Raw genomic sequence first — 15,877 nt, forward strand, 5'->3', positions numbered from 1 at the left:
CGTATTCCAGTCATGCGTTTTTTGGGTCAAATTTCAGCAGCAAAACTTCAAACATAGCAGTCAGAAGTAAGTGTCCTCCGATTAAAAGCGATTGCCTTGACAGCTTTCGACATTCCTTCTCAGATTCCTTCCTTGAATTACTAAACGATCATCCCCGATGCCTTGTGAATTGAATCTTGGCACCTTCTATCCGACTTACAAGAAGAAAAAGTATATAAATTTTCTCACGGATTTCACTAAGATGGCAAAGAAACCATTTTTTAGCATCAAAAACAAAATTAAGCTTAAGTTCGTGTCTGAGACTGTATAGAACATTTAAAGTTTTAGTAGAATTGATAGAGACTTGACGAAAAGATTTGAAGTGAATCGAGTAAGCGTCTTGAAAAGGTACTTTTTAACACATGATAATGAACTACTCAATAAATTCAAATGTCCTTAAAATAACCGTGTTCAGAATGCAATATGCAGAACTCACTTGTCATTTGTTCCGATGGAGACGCCTAGTACCTCGTAGTGTTGGCTAGTGTTGGCCGTTCTGGTTTGAACCTAGCAAGATAGTTCCGGTGCCGATACTTTTCACGCGGTTTTTCAATATGCTTGCCATTTTTATTATGAAAAATAAGCAGCAGTACGGTTTGCGGGACTCGTGAATTTAAAATTGCCAGTTTAGTCCAACTGTCGGTTACAATTTGCAATTGTAGTAGAAAACCATACACATCCTTTCTTTCTTTATCTAGAATAGTAGACCTTCCAATATGCGATTTTGTTCTCTGCAAACATTTGTTTATTTTTGCCATGTTGCATTTTTTTATTTCAAAAAATATGTATCCTAAACGCTACAGAATGTACAAAAAAACACCGTGACAACAGAGGAACACAATTGGAACAGAAATTCTCGTGTCGTTGTCCAAACTATTATCTGCATTATTTCACCAAACGATATCGACGCGTAATTTAATTAATAAATTTCATACATTTACTAATCCGCCTGCGTAGCATACAACAACATTGAAACGAAAACAAAAAAGAAATTAAAAAAAAAGAAAGAAATCCTAATCTTTTTGTATTTTTGCTCAAAATACGATCGCCTTTTTTAAGCTACATTTCACTGCTGTGTGAACGGAGTATAAACATAAACAATATAAGTTTGATTTAAAAAAAAAACAAAAATGCCTATCCAAAATTGTCTTTATGCGCTGCATCTCCTCACATAATGTGCGACAAAACAAAAAGAATTAAAAATATACAAAATTACCTACCCTATATCGCGGACTAAGTTCGTTGATGATCGCCTTTACTGTGCGCCGTGGGTGCGAGGAGGGAAAAATAGCAAACAAGTGGAACACATTTGCGCCGTTAGACAATGAAAACAAAGCTGTTCGCTCTTTGTTGCTATTAATCCTTTACTGCTCTCTTACCACAAGCATTGCATGTGCAACTCAACTTTTTTATATCGAACCTTTCTGTGAGGAGGGGGTGGGATGAGGGTGGTGCGTTGATGGGGAGACTAGCGTTTGCGGGAGGGAAGAAAGGCAATGGAACAACGGAAGTATCAATATCAAATCAAATTTGCACATTCGTGATCAGAGAGTTACATTACATGACAAACTCAAACAAACGCGTACGGATCACGTTTTAGAGTTTAGAGAGACTACGTAGCGCTATATGGTTGTATATCTGGTGTGTGTGTGTGTGTGTGTGTGTGTGTGTGTGTGTGTGTGTGTGTTTGTAGCCATGTTTTGTAAATCTAGTATCTTCCTTTCATTTCAGAGCAGCCGCTCCACACGTTAATGCAAAACAGAACACTACGACAAGATTTTCACTGAAACAATCACAGATATTTTCATTTGCCTTTTCGTTCAGTCGTGTCACGCCTAATGTTTTGCCTAATTCTAATGCTGGCTGGCTGGCTGGCTGCTCGGCTCTTTCTATGGTCGTTCCCGCGTGGTTATCATTCATTGTTTCCGCATCTCCTCGTTACTCGTTACGCTCGTGCACACTCTCATCATCAAACCGAAAGTATTATTGTTGTCGAAACATGAGGTAGAATTAGTAGAGGAAAACTGTTCCTAACAATACTTCGACTTTATTTCTTCGAAGCCCATGCTTGTTGTGGTGGTTGGTGCCATCGATTGCCAACTGTTGGCACCAGAACGGCCAACCTGACTTCCTGTCTAACCAGCAGCAGCGAGGTCATGTTCTCCGTGCACTTATCTCCTTCTTGAACTTCTTCAGCAAATCGTCAAAGCTTTCACCGCCAGTAGTACCACTGCCGGCAAGCGCGCCAGCACTCCCGTACATCATCGATTCCTTGTGGCAGACGGCAGGGACGACACTGTACGGCAGTGGTCCTCTAGACGGCAGCAGAAGCGACCCATCGAGCGTAACGTATGGCATCTGATGATCGTGATCGTTGGACACTTCGCCATCTTTAAAAGCCGTGCACAGTCAGCAGTAAATTGAACAAAAAAAAGGTATAAAAGTTTTCCATTAGTTCATTTCCATTTCATTTCGAATCTTCGCATAATTATGGTTTGGACGACGTGGATTGGTAGTGTCGGTTTCTTGAATGTATGCCAGCAAAAAACACCTTGCGAGAGAAATTTTATGTGAAAAACATAAAACAAAACACGGACACGTTATGAAGGAAAGCAGCTTAAAAGTTACTTAGTACAGTGCGTAGCAGAAATATAGAACTACTTTGTTTTTATGCGTTTTTAAGAACACACTTGCTATCAGCAAGATCGTCTTTAAATAGAACAATGTTGTACAAAACGATAAGACCTACGATTTTTTTGCGCGCAAAGTAAGGTAAGGTGTTCTACTAATAGTCATTGATTTATTTATTTTATGCTATCACAATTTCTCTTGTTGACTGTTTTTTAAGCTAAAATTTGCATTAGCCCAAGAGAAAATTGTTAAAAAATATAAATAAACAGAAAAAAAAACAGAAACCTTGTAAACTTTGTGATATTATAATCTGATATGAAAATACAGCGACGTGCAGTCGTATATGAAAAAAAAATTAAAAAATCTAATATGATGTATATAATTTATCGCTGGGCGGCTAAAATGAAATGAAAGCCTTAGAACCTAATCCTTGTAAAGTACTTATATTCTTTTTCTTTGGAAAAAAAATTGCGAAAGAGCTGTCCTTTTTGGCCTCTTTCTGTCTTTAATTCACTGGACCCCTCCTAAAATCTAGAACTAGAATAGTTCTTGGAAATTATTTTCTTTTTTGATATAACTAACATACTCGAACACAGAAGATCCATTTTTTATATCAAATTTCAATAAGTTGCAGCGTATGTTCAGCTGAATGAATCAATTAAATGATATCAATACGTAAAATAAATGTTTGATACACTCTAGAAATCGCTTTCCCTTGTCTGATGATAGCTGCAGCCCAAGTAACGTTTAATCATTTAAAAAAAAACCCACGTTAAACCATATGAAACGCTAGATCAATATTACTTTTTTTGTCTTTAATTTAATTATTCTGGAAAGAGTGCAACAGATTGCTCAATGACACAGTGGCTTTTCACTGCAGGGTTTGTTAAAATAATTTATAAAGTGTATGTAGTACACAGAGCTGTAGGATTGTCGTATTGTTTTGTCCAACATTGGATTTTAATCGTAATTCAAAGATATGTAAAGCTCGCCAAAAGATGTATTATAAATATATTTTTACTCACTAAAATTTATTTTTAAAGCTTTAAGAAAATTAAATAAATCATCACTTCAATCTATCTGTTCAAATTTTTGTAAACATTCGCAAACAAAAGTGTGTATAATTGAGTTACGCACTGAACCAACCAAATGCCACAGCCCATAATGCTCCTCCCCTATTTGGTCAGAGAGACAAGTGACGTGACACGAATCCTTCTAAACAGATACTTAGTCATACTAAGGTTTGGCACTTACCCAAATCCGCGTACTGTGTGCGACAGAACGCTCGACGTCCGCCAAAGCTGACGTCGTAGTTCCGCAGGTTAGCATCAGTTCCGCAAGCATCGATGGCATCGTACGCATGCTGAGGTTTCTCGAACGTCACAAACCCATACCGGGAGCTGTGAGAAAAACAGGACAACAAAGAAGAAAAACAAGCGCGTTACAGCATAACAGCAACAATTTTTCAGTTTTTTGGGCCAGATTTAAAATAAATACACACAACACACCAACAACGAGTCTACCTGCTGCCGGAGCTGCTTCCCTAGTAGTGAGAAACTCCAGACATGGTAGAAAATAGACTAAAAATAAACATACAAACACACACGCTCGCGTCTGTCACTTACCCGTTGGCCTTGACGTGCAAAGTAATTTTGACAATTTTACCATACGGTTCAAATTTCTGCTGTAAATCTTCTTTGCTTACGGTGCTCTCTAACCGACCGACATACACAATGTTGCGCTCTGTAAAGAGAGGATTGTCAGAACAAAACCGGTCTTCATTAGTACAATGATGCTAAAGGTCAAAAGCATGCTTTTTTTTTTAGATAAATAAATAGAAAATAATAAAGCATCGAAAATAGCTTTCCACATCCACATACTACCCCAAAAAGCTCACTACACTCACCTGGTGAGATTGCGCGACGATGATTGTTGATGACACGTTCTCGCGTGTGATAGTGTTGACGATCGGGCGTACTCGATCGTTTACCCGACCGGGAACGGGATCGTGGCGAGCGAGAACGGCTACGCGTACGATGCACCGCACCATCGGACGCACCAGACGATGACATCGAGCTGGTGGAAGAGGAGGACGATAGCGAGCGGCGTCCACGACTACCGTACCGGGATGATGACGTCGAGGAGGACGACCTCGAGCACGTGCGCGATTTTCGGCGACTGCGCGAATAACGGCTGTTACTAGTGTTGTTGCATCCGCCGCTTATATCGGCTATACAGTGCGGTTGCTGGTTATGATGGTTAAGATGCACGCGAGAAGAGTAACCACTTCGCGAACGCGATCGCGAACCAGACGAACACGAAGATCGACGTCGTGAGGAACGATGTCGACTGCGGCTCCGGCTGTGACTGTGACTGTTACGATCCCGCACCCTGTGATGCCGTTCTTGGTGCGACTTCGAACGGCCAGACGGATGGCGATCGGAGGCTGCATCCGAATCTGCATCGGATGGCGATTCGCTACCGTTTCTGCGACGAAGCCGACGGTACGATCGTTGCCGTTCGGTGCGCTTCTGCTGCTCACGCTGTCTAGCAAGAAGAATGGTGGAAGAATCCTTACTGCTGCTGTTGCTGCTGCCACTGTCCTCAATCGATGCCATGCTCGGGAGAGCAAGTTTACACAACGGAGGAAACCGACCGCATGGATCGGTTTGTGTAGCTGCATCGATGCGCTGTGCACGTACACGATCTTTCCGCAAATGCATGATCACTTTGTCTTCGCCATGTTCTGTCACAGCATCGACGGCAGCATCTATATCGGTTTGTGTTGCGATCACAGCAGTAGTAGTAGCAGGAGGGCAAGAAAGCACCTTTGAGGTGCGACTTGGTTTAACTGGACCTTCGTCGCCCATCGTTCGAGCGTTTGTTGTTTGCGCTCGTTCTGGTTTGCCCGGCGAGAAAGAACTCGGAGGCGATACACCCACGTACGGTGAGGTCTGGTGCAATAGATACTGCTGTTGTTGATCACGCGCTCCGGATCCGACTGCCGGCATTGTTTCCGCTTTCAGTGTGACTGCACCCTCGGCTATCGATGCATCCATACCCATTAGTCCTTGAGGATTAGGGGTGCTTTTGTTAGATTTTTTTATCATCACCTCCTGTATGCTTGCGATGAGCGAACTGCCTGGCATTGTGTCGACCGACGGACAGCATCGTTTAATGGTGTCCGAAATGTTTAACAGTCGGGTGACTTCTTTTTCCGATCCCGGACCTTGCTGGGTGCTGTTCTGATGCTGATGACGTCGATCATCTTCCGCGCCGTTTGGTAGATGATCAACGCCCGTTTCGCTATCTTTCTCCGACGGTTCTATCGTCAGGGACGTATTACAACCGATCGAAACTATAATGATTTCCTCGTAATCCGGATGCAACTTAAGCGAATCGTTAACGGAACTGGCCATATTTTGTCCTGCTCTGTTGGATGCATCGTCCAATGGCAGCGGATTGCCGTGCTCGTCAAACTCAAGCGAGGTGATCTGTGCAAGCGGTAGAATCGGCATAAGGGGGATCGTTTTTTGACTAAGTTTCACCTCGTTCGATTTGATTGCTGCCTCCTTTTTCAGTTGCTGCATTCGCAAAGCTTTCATTTTGGCGGCAGAGATAGGATCCAGCGGTTCTTGTGGTTTGAGGCTATTCTGATGCATCGATTGCCTGTCTGGCTTGGTTATCTGGGTTGGTTCTGGTTTCGCTATCACCACACCATTAGAATTCGGACACTTACTACTATTACTATACCCGCTTGTAGAGTTTATCGGAGGACTACCGTTACTCGTACTATCTCTACTAACATATTGTTGACGAATGATAGGGTCGCTTGCTTTCTGTACGGATGATTCCGGATGTTCACGACGCTTTTTGTACTCCTGTAAATTGAGCTTTTTACGCACTACTACCTCGTGCTTACCTCCTTCCAAATCTTCAACAAGCGTCGTCGAGTCGGCGGCGTTGCTAGTTACGATCGTTTCTTGTTGACTGCTGTTGCCACTTATCGTTTCAACGGTTTTCTCCTGTGCGCTGTTACCGTTGCTCACATGACTTGTTGTGACAGCACCACCCTTGCCAGGTTGATTTATCTTCAACAGTGAAATTTGCCGTTTCACACTACCTCCGATGGCGTTGGGAATCGTCGCACACATCTTTGCCGATTGGCTTACTTCATTAGCGCCACCACTGCCACTGCGGCTGCCGACTGCAGTAGCGATCTTATTTACACACGTTTCATTTACATCACTTCGTTTCGCCTCGGATGTCGACAGCGGCTTCGGCGAATTATTGGATAGCGGACCATTGCCGCTTGCAGATGCTGCTATCTTCAACGGAGACTTACTCGCACCACTGCCACCACGGTACTGCTGAACTTGCTTATCTTTCGCATTATCAGACGAGGTAGAACTGACGCTCGATTGTGCCACAAGTTGTTTTTTTGTTGCCACCGTCGACGTCGGTTGGTCGGTGCGCTTCTTTTCCTTCTGTAATTTGCGTTCCTGTCGTAGCTGCTCTTTCGTTGGTAGTAGAAATGGAATCTCAATCGTTTTGCGTGGCAGACTACCACTACTACCAACACCACCACCACCGGCAGCAGTAGCAATACTGAGAGATCCTGGGACATGGCTATTTCCACCGGTTGTGGTGTGTATATGCGAGACTCGCTTTGGCGAGCAATAGTCGTGGTCTAACTTTACATTAGTCTTCTTACGGTGGACATTCGTGTGGGCTTGATTATGGTGATCGCGACCTGTTTCCACTTTCGCTGTGGTCGGTTTTGGAGTAACACCATTGTTGGGCGATTTTTTCGACAAACAAGCAGTAGCAGCTTGAAATCGTGAACCAGATGACTCCGTCTTTATTACTTGTCCAAATTTTATTCCCTTCTTTACAATTGCAGAAGGCGGAGGTGGTTTTGAGCATGCTTCCTCACCGCTGCTACTACACTGATTGCTGCCAATGACCGGTTTACTAGTACCAGCATTCAATCCAACACCAACCGAACTTGTCGTCGAACCTGGCGTCGTTGACTGCTTTTGATTTGATACCTTGGTTTCAAATTTGGTTTTACTGCTACTGCTATTACTACTACCAACACCGTTCGGATTCCACGTAGGGTCCTTATCGGTATCGTCCACCAATTTTCTTTTACTCACTCTCCGTATTCCTCTCGTTTCGTTTCGATTATCAACTTTTTTACTATTTGTTTGTTGTGCTACATCCTCATCTTCACTATCACTACTCTCATCATCCATCGTTAGTTTACGAACCGCTTTTGCTGCGCTGTCCCGTTTACCGTTCGAAGCTGGTTCCAGTTCAACCTCGTTATCCTGAGGCTCCAGTAGCATCATATGCTGACGGAGCACTTTCAGTTCTTTACCGCGGGATTTAGGAAGGACACGCTTGGGTGGGGATTGCACCGGTTCAACTTTGCGACGCTGCCCAGCAGTCTCGCAGGGCGCGTTATCATCATCTCCAGTTATATATGCGGTTAGATCGAAATTTGACGCATTTGCTAATGGATCGGCTAACAAGTCATCCTCTTCCAGCCCGTGGGTAGAAGCTTTTCCCGTTGACACATTCTTCAACGGACTCAGATCGCAAACGAGCGAATCTAGATCGTCAAAGCTTAGACTGGTCGGTAACAGTCCACCACCGATTACCGGACCACTCTCAACCGTTCCAGCACCAACCGGTGAATGTGGCATCGAGAACGATTGCCGCTGACTAGTGGAGCAACGTTTCCGGCGCCCGTGCGGTTGTGTTTTGGACTTCTTTCGGCCCGACGTATCTTGCAACAATTTGGCCGGCAGCTCCCAAAGCGTATTTTTCGATGGGCTAAAATCTAAACCAGGATCATCATCATCATCATCATCGTCCTCCACCTCCTCCTCATCTTCATCTTCTTCGGAATGGTACGATTGGTGGTATTGGTGCACCACTGCACCTTGCTCTTGCTCTTCCGCTGGCCGGGTGGAAGCAAAAGGTAATTGGTTGCTACTATCTTTATCCGAGACATACGTACTGCTGGTACTGCTATCACGACTAGAACTACTACTGGAACTGATGTCTGTGTTAGCACTAATCCTGCTTCTACTGCGATTTACATCTTCCACCAGCTCATCCTGGATGTGACAATGTACGCCACCAACACTACTGTACATCTCATACACTTCACCATCGTTTCGTAACACGGTGGCCGGGGCTGGATCAACCGACTGTGTTACATTCTGTGCGTCGTTAACCATTGCGACGTTTAGAATCGCAGTTGGCTGGAAGAGAGCAGCCTCTTTTCCTGATGCACCGTTTTCATACTCTGGCACTTTTTCGTTTTTTGCATCGATCTTACATTTTATATCTTCTTCATTATCATCTTCTTCCTCCTCGTCCTCCTCTTCCTCTTCTTCTTCATCCGTGTCGTAATCACAATTTGGATCAATCGATATCACCTCGACTCCAGTGGACATTTCGATGTCTTCCTCCTAAGAAGCAACATAAAATCAAAACATACAGTTTACATATGTAGCACTTTACATACTCACATACTTAAAGCTTACCTCATCGTCATCTTCCGCGATATGTTCCTCCATGATGTCGTGGTGCACATCGGTGCCGTAACGTTGATGTTCGACGAGAAAATCGCGCACATCGTCATCATCTTCTGTCAGATGGAAGGCATTGCCATAGTGCTGGCCAACCGTGGGTATTTCGTACTGAAATCTGCACATGACGTCACACCGTGTTGTAACACATGCAGATCGATCGATGCCCCGTGCACAAATAAATAAGATAGAGATAGATCGAATTGCGCGATACAACACATGCACTCCGTTCCGAGTGTAGTCGATGATACTAACCGATTGTTTCGGAAGCCAATGCTACCATATCCTTGGCTGAGCATTTCCAACCCTCCAACGGCCGTTTCCATCGCGCTATCTGCGCTGGCGACCGACGCCGTAATTGAACGGATACCACGACTGTTGGGAACACTCCTGCTTACCACCATACCAGTTCCACCACTACGACAAGCGTATGCATGTGCCGCTGCCGATGTGGAGAGATTTATCATTTTATTTCCTGATCTCCGGGACGTTACCAAGAACTGTAGGACACTTCAGTTGATAGACTTTGATTGAGATGAATGTGTGTGTGTGAGAGAGAAAGCGAGACTAATTCTCCCACGTCCGCGTGCAACAATGCACCGGAAAAATTAAACTTCCACCAAAGTTCCTGATCACTTGGTTCGTTTTGATAGATGGCCGATTCCCCAAAACTCACTCACTCACTTAACTACACGTCTCGGTTCTGAAAGAGTACTCTCAGAACCGAGCGCTCAAATATCGTGTATAATCGTTGCTGATGAAGTGCTATAATTCTGTATCCTGCATCTGTAAAAAAATAACGAAAAAATTAAAAACCGCATTATGATGGAATGAAAAATACAATTTTTTTCTACAGAAGCTTCAAATGTCAACTTGTATAGGCAAATGTCACAATAAACTTAACCGCTTGCTTTGCTGAAACTAACTCGTTGTCGACGTAGTACACAAAGTACTTGAAGGCTACGCTAAACTACATTCACGCCTCCAAAATTTGCAATACAGATGTAAACTGTGTGTGTATTTTTTTTTTTTTTTGCTGTCGCTGTTGTTGCCTTTTGTCACCGAGACCTGTTGCACCGTTTGTCAAGCAAACGTGAACCAGCCGGAGTACTAGCAACAACTGTACCAAAAGTAGTGCACCACACTGTGTTAGAAATAATGCTGCTAGGAGAAGGAAAGCACAAGCATTCAGCTTCCTTCTAATTTTACCCCACAACACACACGGCATGTGTCGGAGTAGTATCGAACGTCCGAGACAAACTGTTCAATTGCATAATTAGTGGGGTGTATCGATAATGAAAAACCCGAATGCACCGAAAGCAACCGGCTCCACCTTTCTCTCGTAGGTCGCGCTCTTCTTTCTTCGAGATGAGTGAGGCAAAAATAAACGCCGAACTAACGACAAAAAAACGGTGAGGCTGTGTGCACGCTGGGTAACGCTTTTTGGGCGATTATTCTCGCTATGCTAGAAGAGTGCTGTGTGCAAACTATAGACCAGACATGTCAAACATATGGCTCAGCTTACGCGGGAATCCTTTTTCAATCCGGCCCGCAGTGGCCGGATGGCCGAAAATATTCATTTCCAACAATAAGAAAAAAAAGGAGAACATCATCAAATTTATGAATGAAGCAGGTGTTACTATCTTAACAGACAGATATACTTCTGACACATATATTAACAAGCGATACTTCTGACACAAGGTCTTACGAAGAAATAATGTTGACCTGTTAACATTTGGGCTTAATGAGAAAACGCGCCCCCTTTGGGTTAATAACAATAACAAAGCATAAAAATCACGATCATCAACCTTGTAAATGAAGAAGGACAAATGGTAGAAATATTGATACAGATAAAGGAACATAGGAGGGTAAAATCTACTCTGAGAATAGGTAGATAAATAGCAAAAAGAAAATTATCAACATAAAACATCTCTTGGAGTAACAATTGCAAGTATCATAAGCACAAAATAAAAGTTGTCAATTTGTTCGCTGATTAGGATTTAGATCAGCTGCAAATAGATCATAAATTGATTTGAAACACTTTCGCAACATATCTAGAAAGTAATTGTTTCGTATTTGATTCACAATTTTAGCTCCAGAAAATTGTTGCATTCAGATGAATACAACAAATACAAGGACGGTCCGGTGGTGTAGGCGATAACGACGCCGGTCTTCCAACGGCAGGACCGGGGTTCAATCCCGGACTGTCCCTCAGTAGTGAGGACAGACTATCCAACTACGTGGTATCGGGATGTCTAGTAAGCCATTTGATGGCCTGAGTCACCTTAGAGATCGTTAAACCAAGAAGAAGAAGACAGTACTTTACAAAAGTATAAGGACCATATTTATATCTGATTTTCAAACTACTGCTGTATTTGGTATAAACGTTATCAGCATCATAATTTTGTATAGCACTTGTTTTTGTTAAAAAATTGAAATTCTTGTGAAATAATTTAAACAATCCACGGCAAAGTGAAAAAAAGTCCGATATGAAGTCCGAATGAAACGTATTTACTATCAGAGTTGATTCATTTAAATTCTAAATTAAAAAGGTACCCAAAACCCAAACCCAAAAAAATCAAAAAGTTGTTTGAATTTTAAAATTGATATCATTACCCTGAACATTTCAAAAAAAAAAAACTTTTTATATTGTGCAACATGTTTTGGCGTGTCTTTGGAGGATCATCTTCCCAAAATCTTTAACTTAGCTTTGGAAGAAAAACGGAACAAAATGTATTCTTTGAAAATGAAGTCTATTTTTTTTTTCAATGAATAGCCTCGATTCTGCGCTTTTTAATATATTATTCTTCTTTTCCTCTGCTTAATGATCCATTCTTTGTCCCAACGCCGGCTATTAAATGGCTCATACTAGACTTATTGTTACTTTATAGTTGGATCAGTGAAGAACCCGCACCGCTATCGTCTAAAACTTGGAACGGTTTTACTACTGGAATTTGTAATTTACTATGAGGCCTACAAACGATATTTTGCTAACATGAGTTTGACATCGCTGCTGTAATATTAACTAAGTATTTTGCAACTTATGCTGGCCAATAAGAAGTAAACGACCTTATGTACACAACACTTTCCCACACAACATGGTAAAGGACATCTGTCGATCAAATTCTACCGGTCAGGCGGGACATCAGATGGTACGTCCTTAAACATTGAATTCGAAAATCACGTGCCGTTTAACGTACGTACGTAAAAAAGAACGATGCGCCAACGGGCATTTTTATTAACATATACGCGGAGCAATGCCGACTTGCGGCGGATTTGAAAATATCCGTTGCCTTGATAGGACTACGCCAACAACGGACCCCATCGGATCTTTCCAATGACGTACAGCAGAATGATATTGAGGAACCCAAGAGAATGTCGCAGTCACGGCACTAACATCAATACACCACACAGCAAGTTGTTTTCATTTTGTTGACGGTGCTATTAATACCGACCATAAACAAGAACCCGTTGTGCATTCTTTGTGAAAAGGAACGGACGAAAAATTCAAATGAAAGGAGTTTCTGTGGCGCACAGCACACACCAATTATTATCAATATCTGTTCAAACTATTCAATGAAACTACATAATGGTACAAAGCCAAATATCACATCATTACGGCTTATTTATCCGTGATACACAGACGTCACTCACGAAACAGCGTGACATTTTTGGTGCGTATTCTTACCCACAGAGGGGGTTTATTTTCAAATCCCTAACCAAGTGCCTGACACTACTACACCGCACCACTACTACGCACGTGAGAACGTTCTTCTGTGTTGTCAATCACATTCAAACACACACGCTCGCACGCTCGCAAGGTGACGCAGGTTGTGTGATAAAAGTGCTCCAACGCACGGGCACATTTTTGCAAACAGACCTATGTGTAACAGGTGGGGAGTAATAGATGTAATAGCGTGTATAAAAGCTCATGGTTTTTTTCCTTTTCATCAACACAAAATGCTAGGCGGGAGAACTGACCCAATCCCGATAACGCGCGCACACACCATTCTACACGGGTGGCTTCGTTCGATTTGACAGATCAACAAAAACACGTGGCTGTGACGTTTGAATCGAAAAGCCATGTGCGCGCCGCCGTCTACTGCATTTATAATTTTGTCAAACTGTGCGTTTGAGCTGCTTTACTTTGAAAACAAAACACATACACATGTTCGAATACTAAAAAATAAATTAATTTTGTAATAAACCACTCAACCGAAAATTGCTGTTTATGCCGGTGTGGCATCTTGCCAAGTCTTCTTTGTCTCAAGTAATCTTTTTTTTACCGTCAAAAGACTAAACCAGATCGCTGTGTGCCTTTGTTCCAAGTTTCCCACAGATGGGCAAAAAAGCGTTTCCAAGGGGCCAATAAGACCAAATGATCCATATTTCTTTTTTTATGGGTAGGTGAAAGGGTGTTGTCCTGCTTTTAACGGAAAAAGAAAGCTAAGAACCTGCCGGTGAAATGATGCCGTTCGCGAGTGTTAAGCGGACACAAACAGGGACGCGTGTGCGGGAAAGAGAACCGGTTAAAAAGAAACCAATTCTACAAGTATTTCTTACTTTCCACAGCGGTAGCGACAGTATACAGGATGGGAAGGATCATGGCTACACCATACTGATTCGTGTTCGTTTCGTGGATCGTTTTCTTTGTTATACATTTTTGTGGTGTTGGAAGATGTGTGAATTTAAACATCGCCAACGCGGAAAAACTAGGCCACCAACGCTTTGTTCCTAAAGTAATTCCCTGTAAAACATCCTGGTAGGCGGGGCGGTTCTCAAAATGGAAAAACCATCAATCGCTTTCGGTTGCTAAGCAGTTGCTTCAAGCGCGACCAACCGTAACATATCGGCCAATAATATAGTAAACTAGCGGTACAGATACTGTCACCTAAGAGAAGGTTGATGGCCGTTACAGCTTTGCTTGAAAAACACCTTCCCTCCGACACGCACACATACACACAAAAGCACGGCACGACACACATTACAAAAAAAACCGCAACACGCTGTTCGCGATCGTATGAGGACGGCCACGTTACGTAAAGTGTCCGTGAAAGCGAATAGATTCCTTCCTAGGCGGCACTAGACGGTACATAAATCCTGCACAAGTTTAAAGCGAGGTTAAAATGAACTGTTTCTGTTTCAATATTTTGCTCTGCTATCCTCTTCATGAGAGTCCTTTGGAGCCGTCTCTTCGTTGGTGAATTTCCTTTGCGAAAGTAGAAGGAAGGACGGCGAAAGAGCATCAAAGCATCCATGCTTGAAAACCGAAAAGTCCAAGCAATCCGCACACATCATCAAACCATAATAGCTCCCCCAGCCCGCCCAACACTCAACATTTGCGCGGCTCCATTCCTCGTAAGCTTCTTTCTTTCACCAACACACCACATCCGTCTCCTCCTAATTTCTGCCACTGCCGCTGCTATTGGCTGAACTCGTTTGACATCCGTCTTAAGTGCGAACCTTTCACTTGAGCGCACACGTTTCGATTCCACGTTATCAAACACACCTCAGCATAAATCAAACGCCAACATCGCAGCTTTCGCGAGCCCACCCCAAAACCATATGCTACATACGGCATTATTGTGTTCTACCGTGAGCTCCGGGAAAAATAGACCCCGGCCTTGAAGCATAACCGAATTTTACTTCTCTTCACACAATGCAACAGTATGCGTAAGAACAGGCATGCCGGCATTATTTCCGTCAGGCAAGGTGCATTCCTCCCTGTTCAGCGGAGGGTCAACCCGCCACAACAGTCTCTGTCCATACACGCGCACCCGCCTATTTCAACACCACCGTCTAAAATACACTCACACACACTCATACACAACTAAACAATCCATGCATAGAGCTAACCACACGTACCATACGCAATGAAGGCTCCCGGCGTTTTCAATGGTTGGTCGAATTCGACACCGGATGCCAACACATCTAGTCCGGCTACCTCGGGCACCGTTTCTACTGGAGATTGACGGCACGGAGCAGCTTCTTTCCGGAAAGGAATCGTTTACTTCCCAGGGGTACGCACTTTTCAGCACCTCGCCCGATCTTTTTCACCATTTGTCTGCTTCAGCACACACACACACATCTGCACACGCACACACTGCCTGCTCCGGTCGTCCTCCTGGTGCGGGAACTTTGCGGGTATCGTCCACGTGTTTCTGCTACCACACTTTGCAGCCGGGTTTTACCGCACACGATTTAGCTCGAGAGGAAATAATTTCGATTGGTTTGGTGTGTGATTCTCCGGCAGATTTTAGCGTGTTACTATCGCACTGCCGGCTTCGCAGAGTTAGCCGCGTTGGAGGAATTAGCACAGCAACAGCAGCAACACACATGCACCTACTCAGAAAATCACATGGAAAACCGACCGACAGCTGCGAAAGGTTGCTAATTCCGTACACTCTGACAGCGGGTCAACATTCATAGATGCGAAGGTGAGACAACCGGGTCCGCTATCCGTTTGACAGACGTGGTATCATTTCGTTATAGCATGTGGTTTCTTCCAATTAGATTTGTAAACTTAGATGTTGTTGAGTGTTAAAATGCGTATCTTTGTACTAACACATATATTCAGCAAATGGGAAGAAACGCCCTAACGA

General features: G+C 43.3%; 1 protein-coding gene across 1 annotated transcript; it reads right to left on the bottom strand.

Annotated features, from left to right (window-relative positions):
* Window positions 1-2,160: 2,160 nt before the first annotated feature.
* LOC126556640 (serine-rich adhesin for platelets) lies at window positions 2,161-9,750 on the bottom strand. The gene is made up of 6 exons (XM_050212027.1): window positions 9,531-9,750; window positions 9,231-9,393; window positions 4,577-9,155; window positions 4,296-4,413; window positions 3,925-4,070; window positions 2,161-2,429 (listed from the first exon to the last, which is right to left on the bottom strand). Exons 1-6 carry the CDS (start codon window positions 9,740-9,742, stop codon window positions 2,194-2,196), a joined length of 5,454 nt encoding a protein of 1,817 aa, XP_050067984.1. The 5' UTR covers window positions 9,743-9,750; the 3' UTR covers window positions 2,161-2,193.
* Between the last annotated feature and the right edge of the window lie 6,127 nt (window positions 9,751-15,877).

This window comes from Anopheles maculipalpis, chromosome 2RL, assembly GCF_943734695.1.
Source record: "Anopheles maculipalpis chromosome 2RL, idAnoMacuDA_375_x, whole genome shotgun sequence".
Taxonomy (NCBI): Eukaryota; Metazoa; Arthropoda; class Insecta; order Diptera; family Culicidae; genus Anopheles; species Anopheles maculipalpis.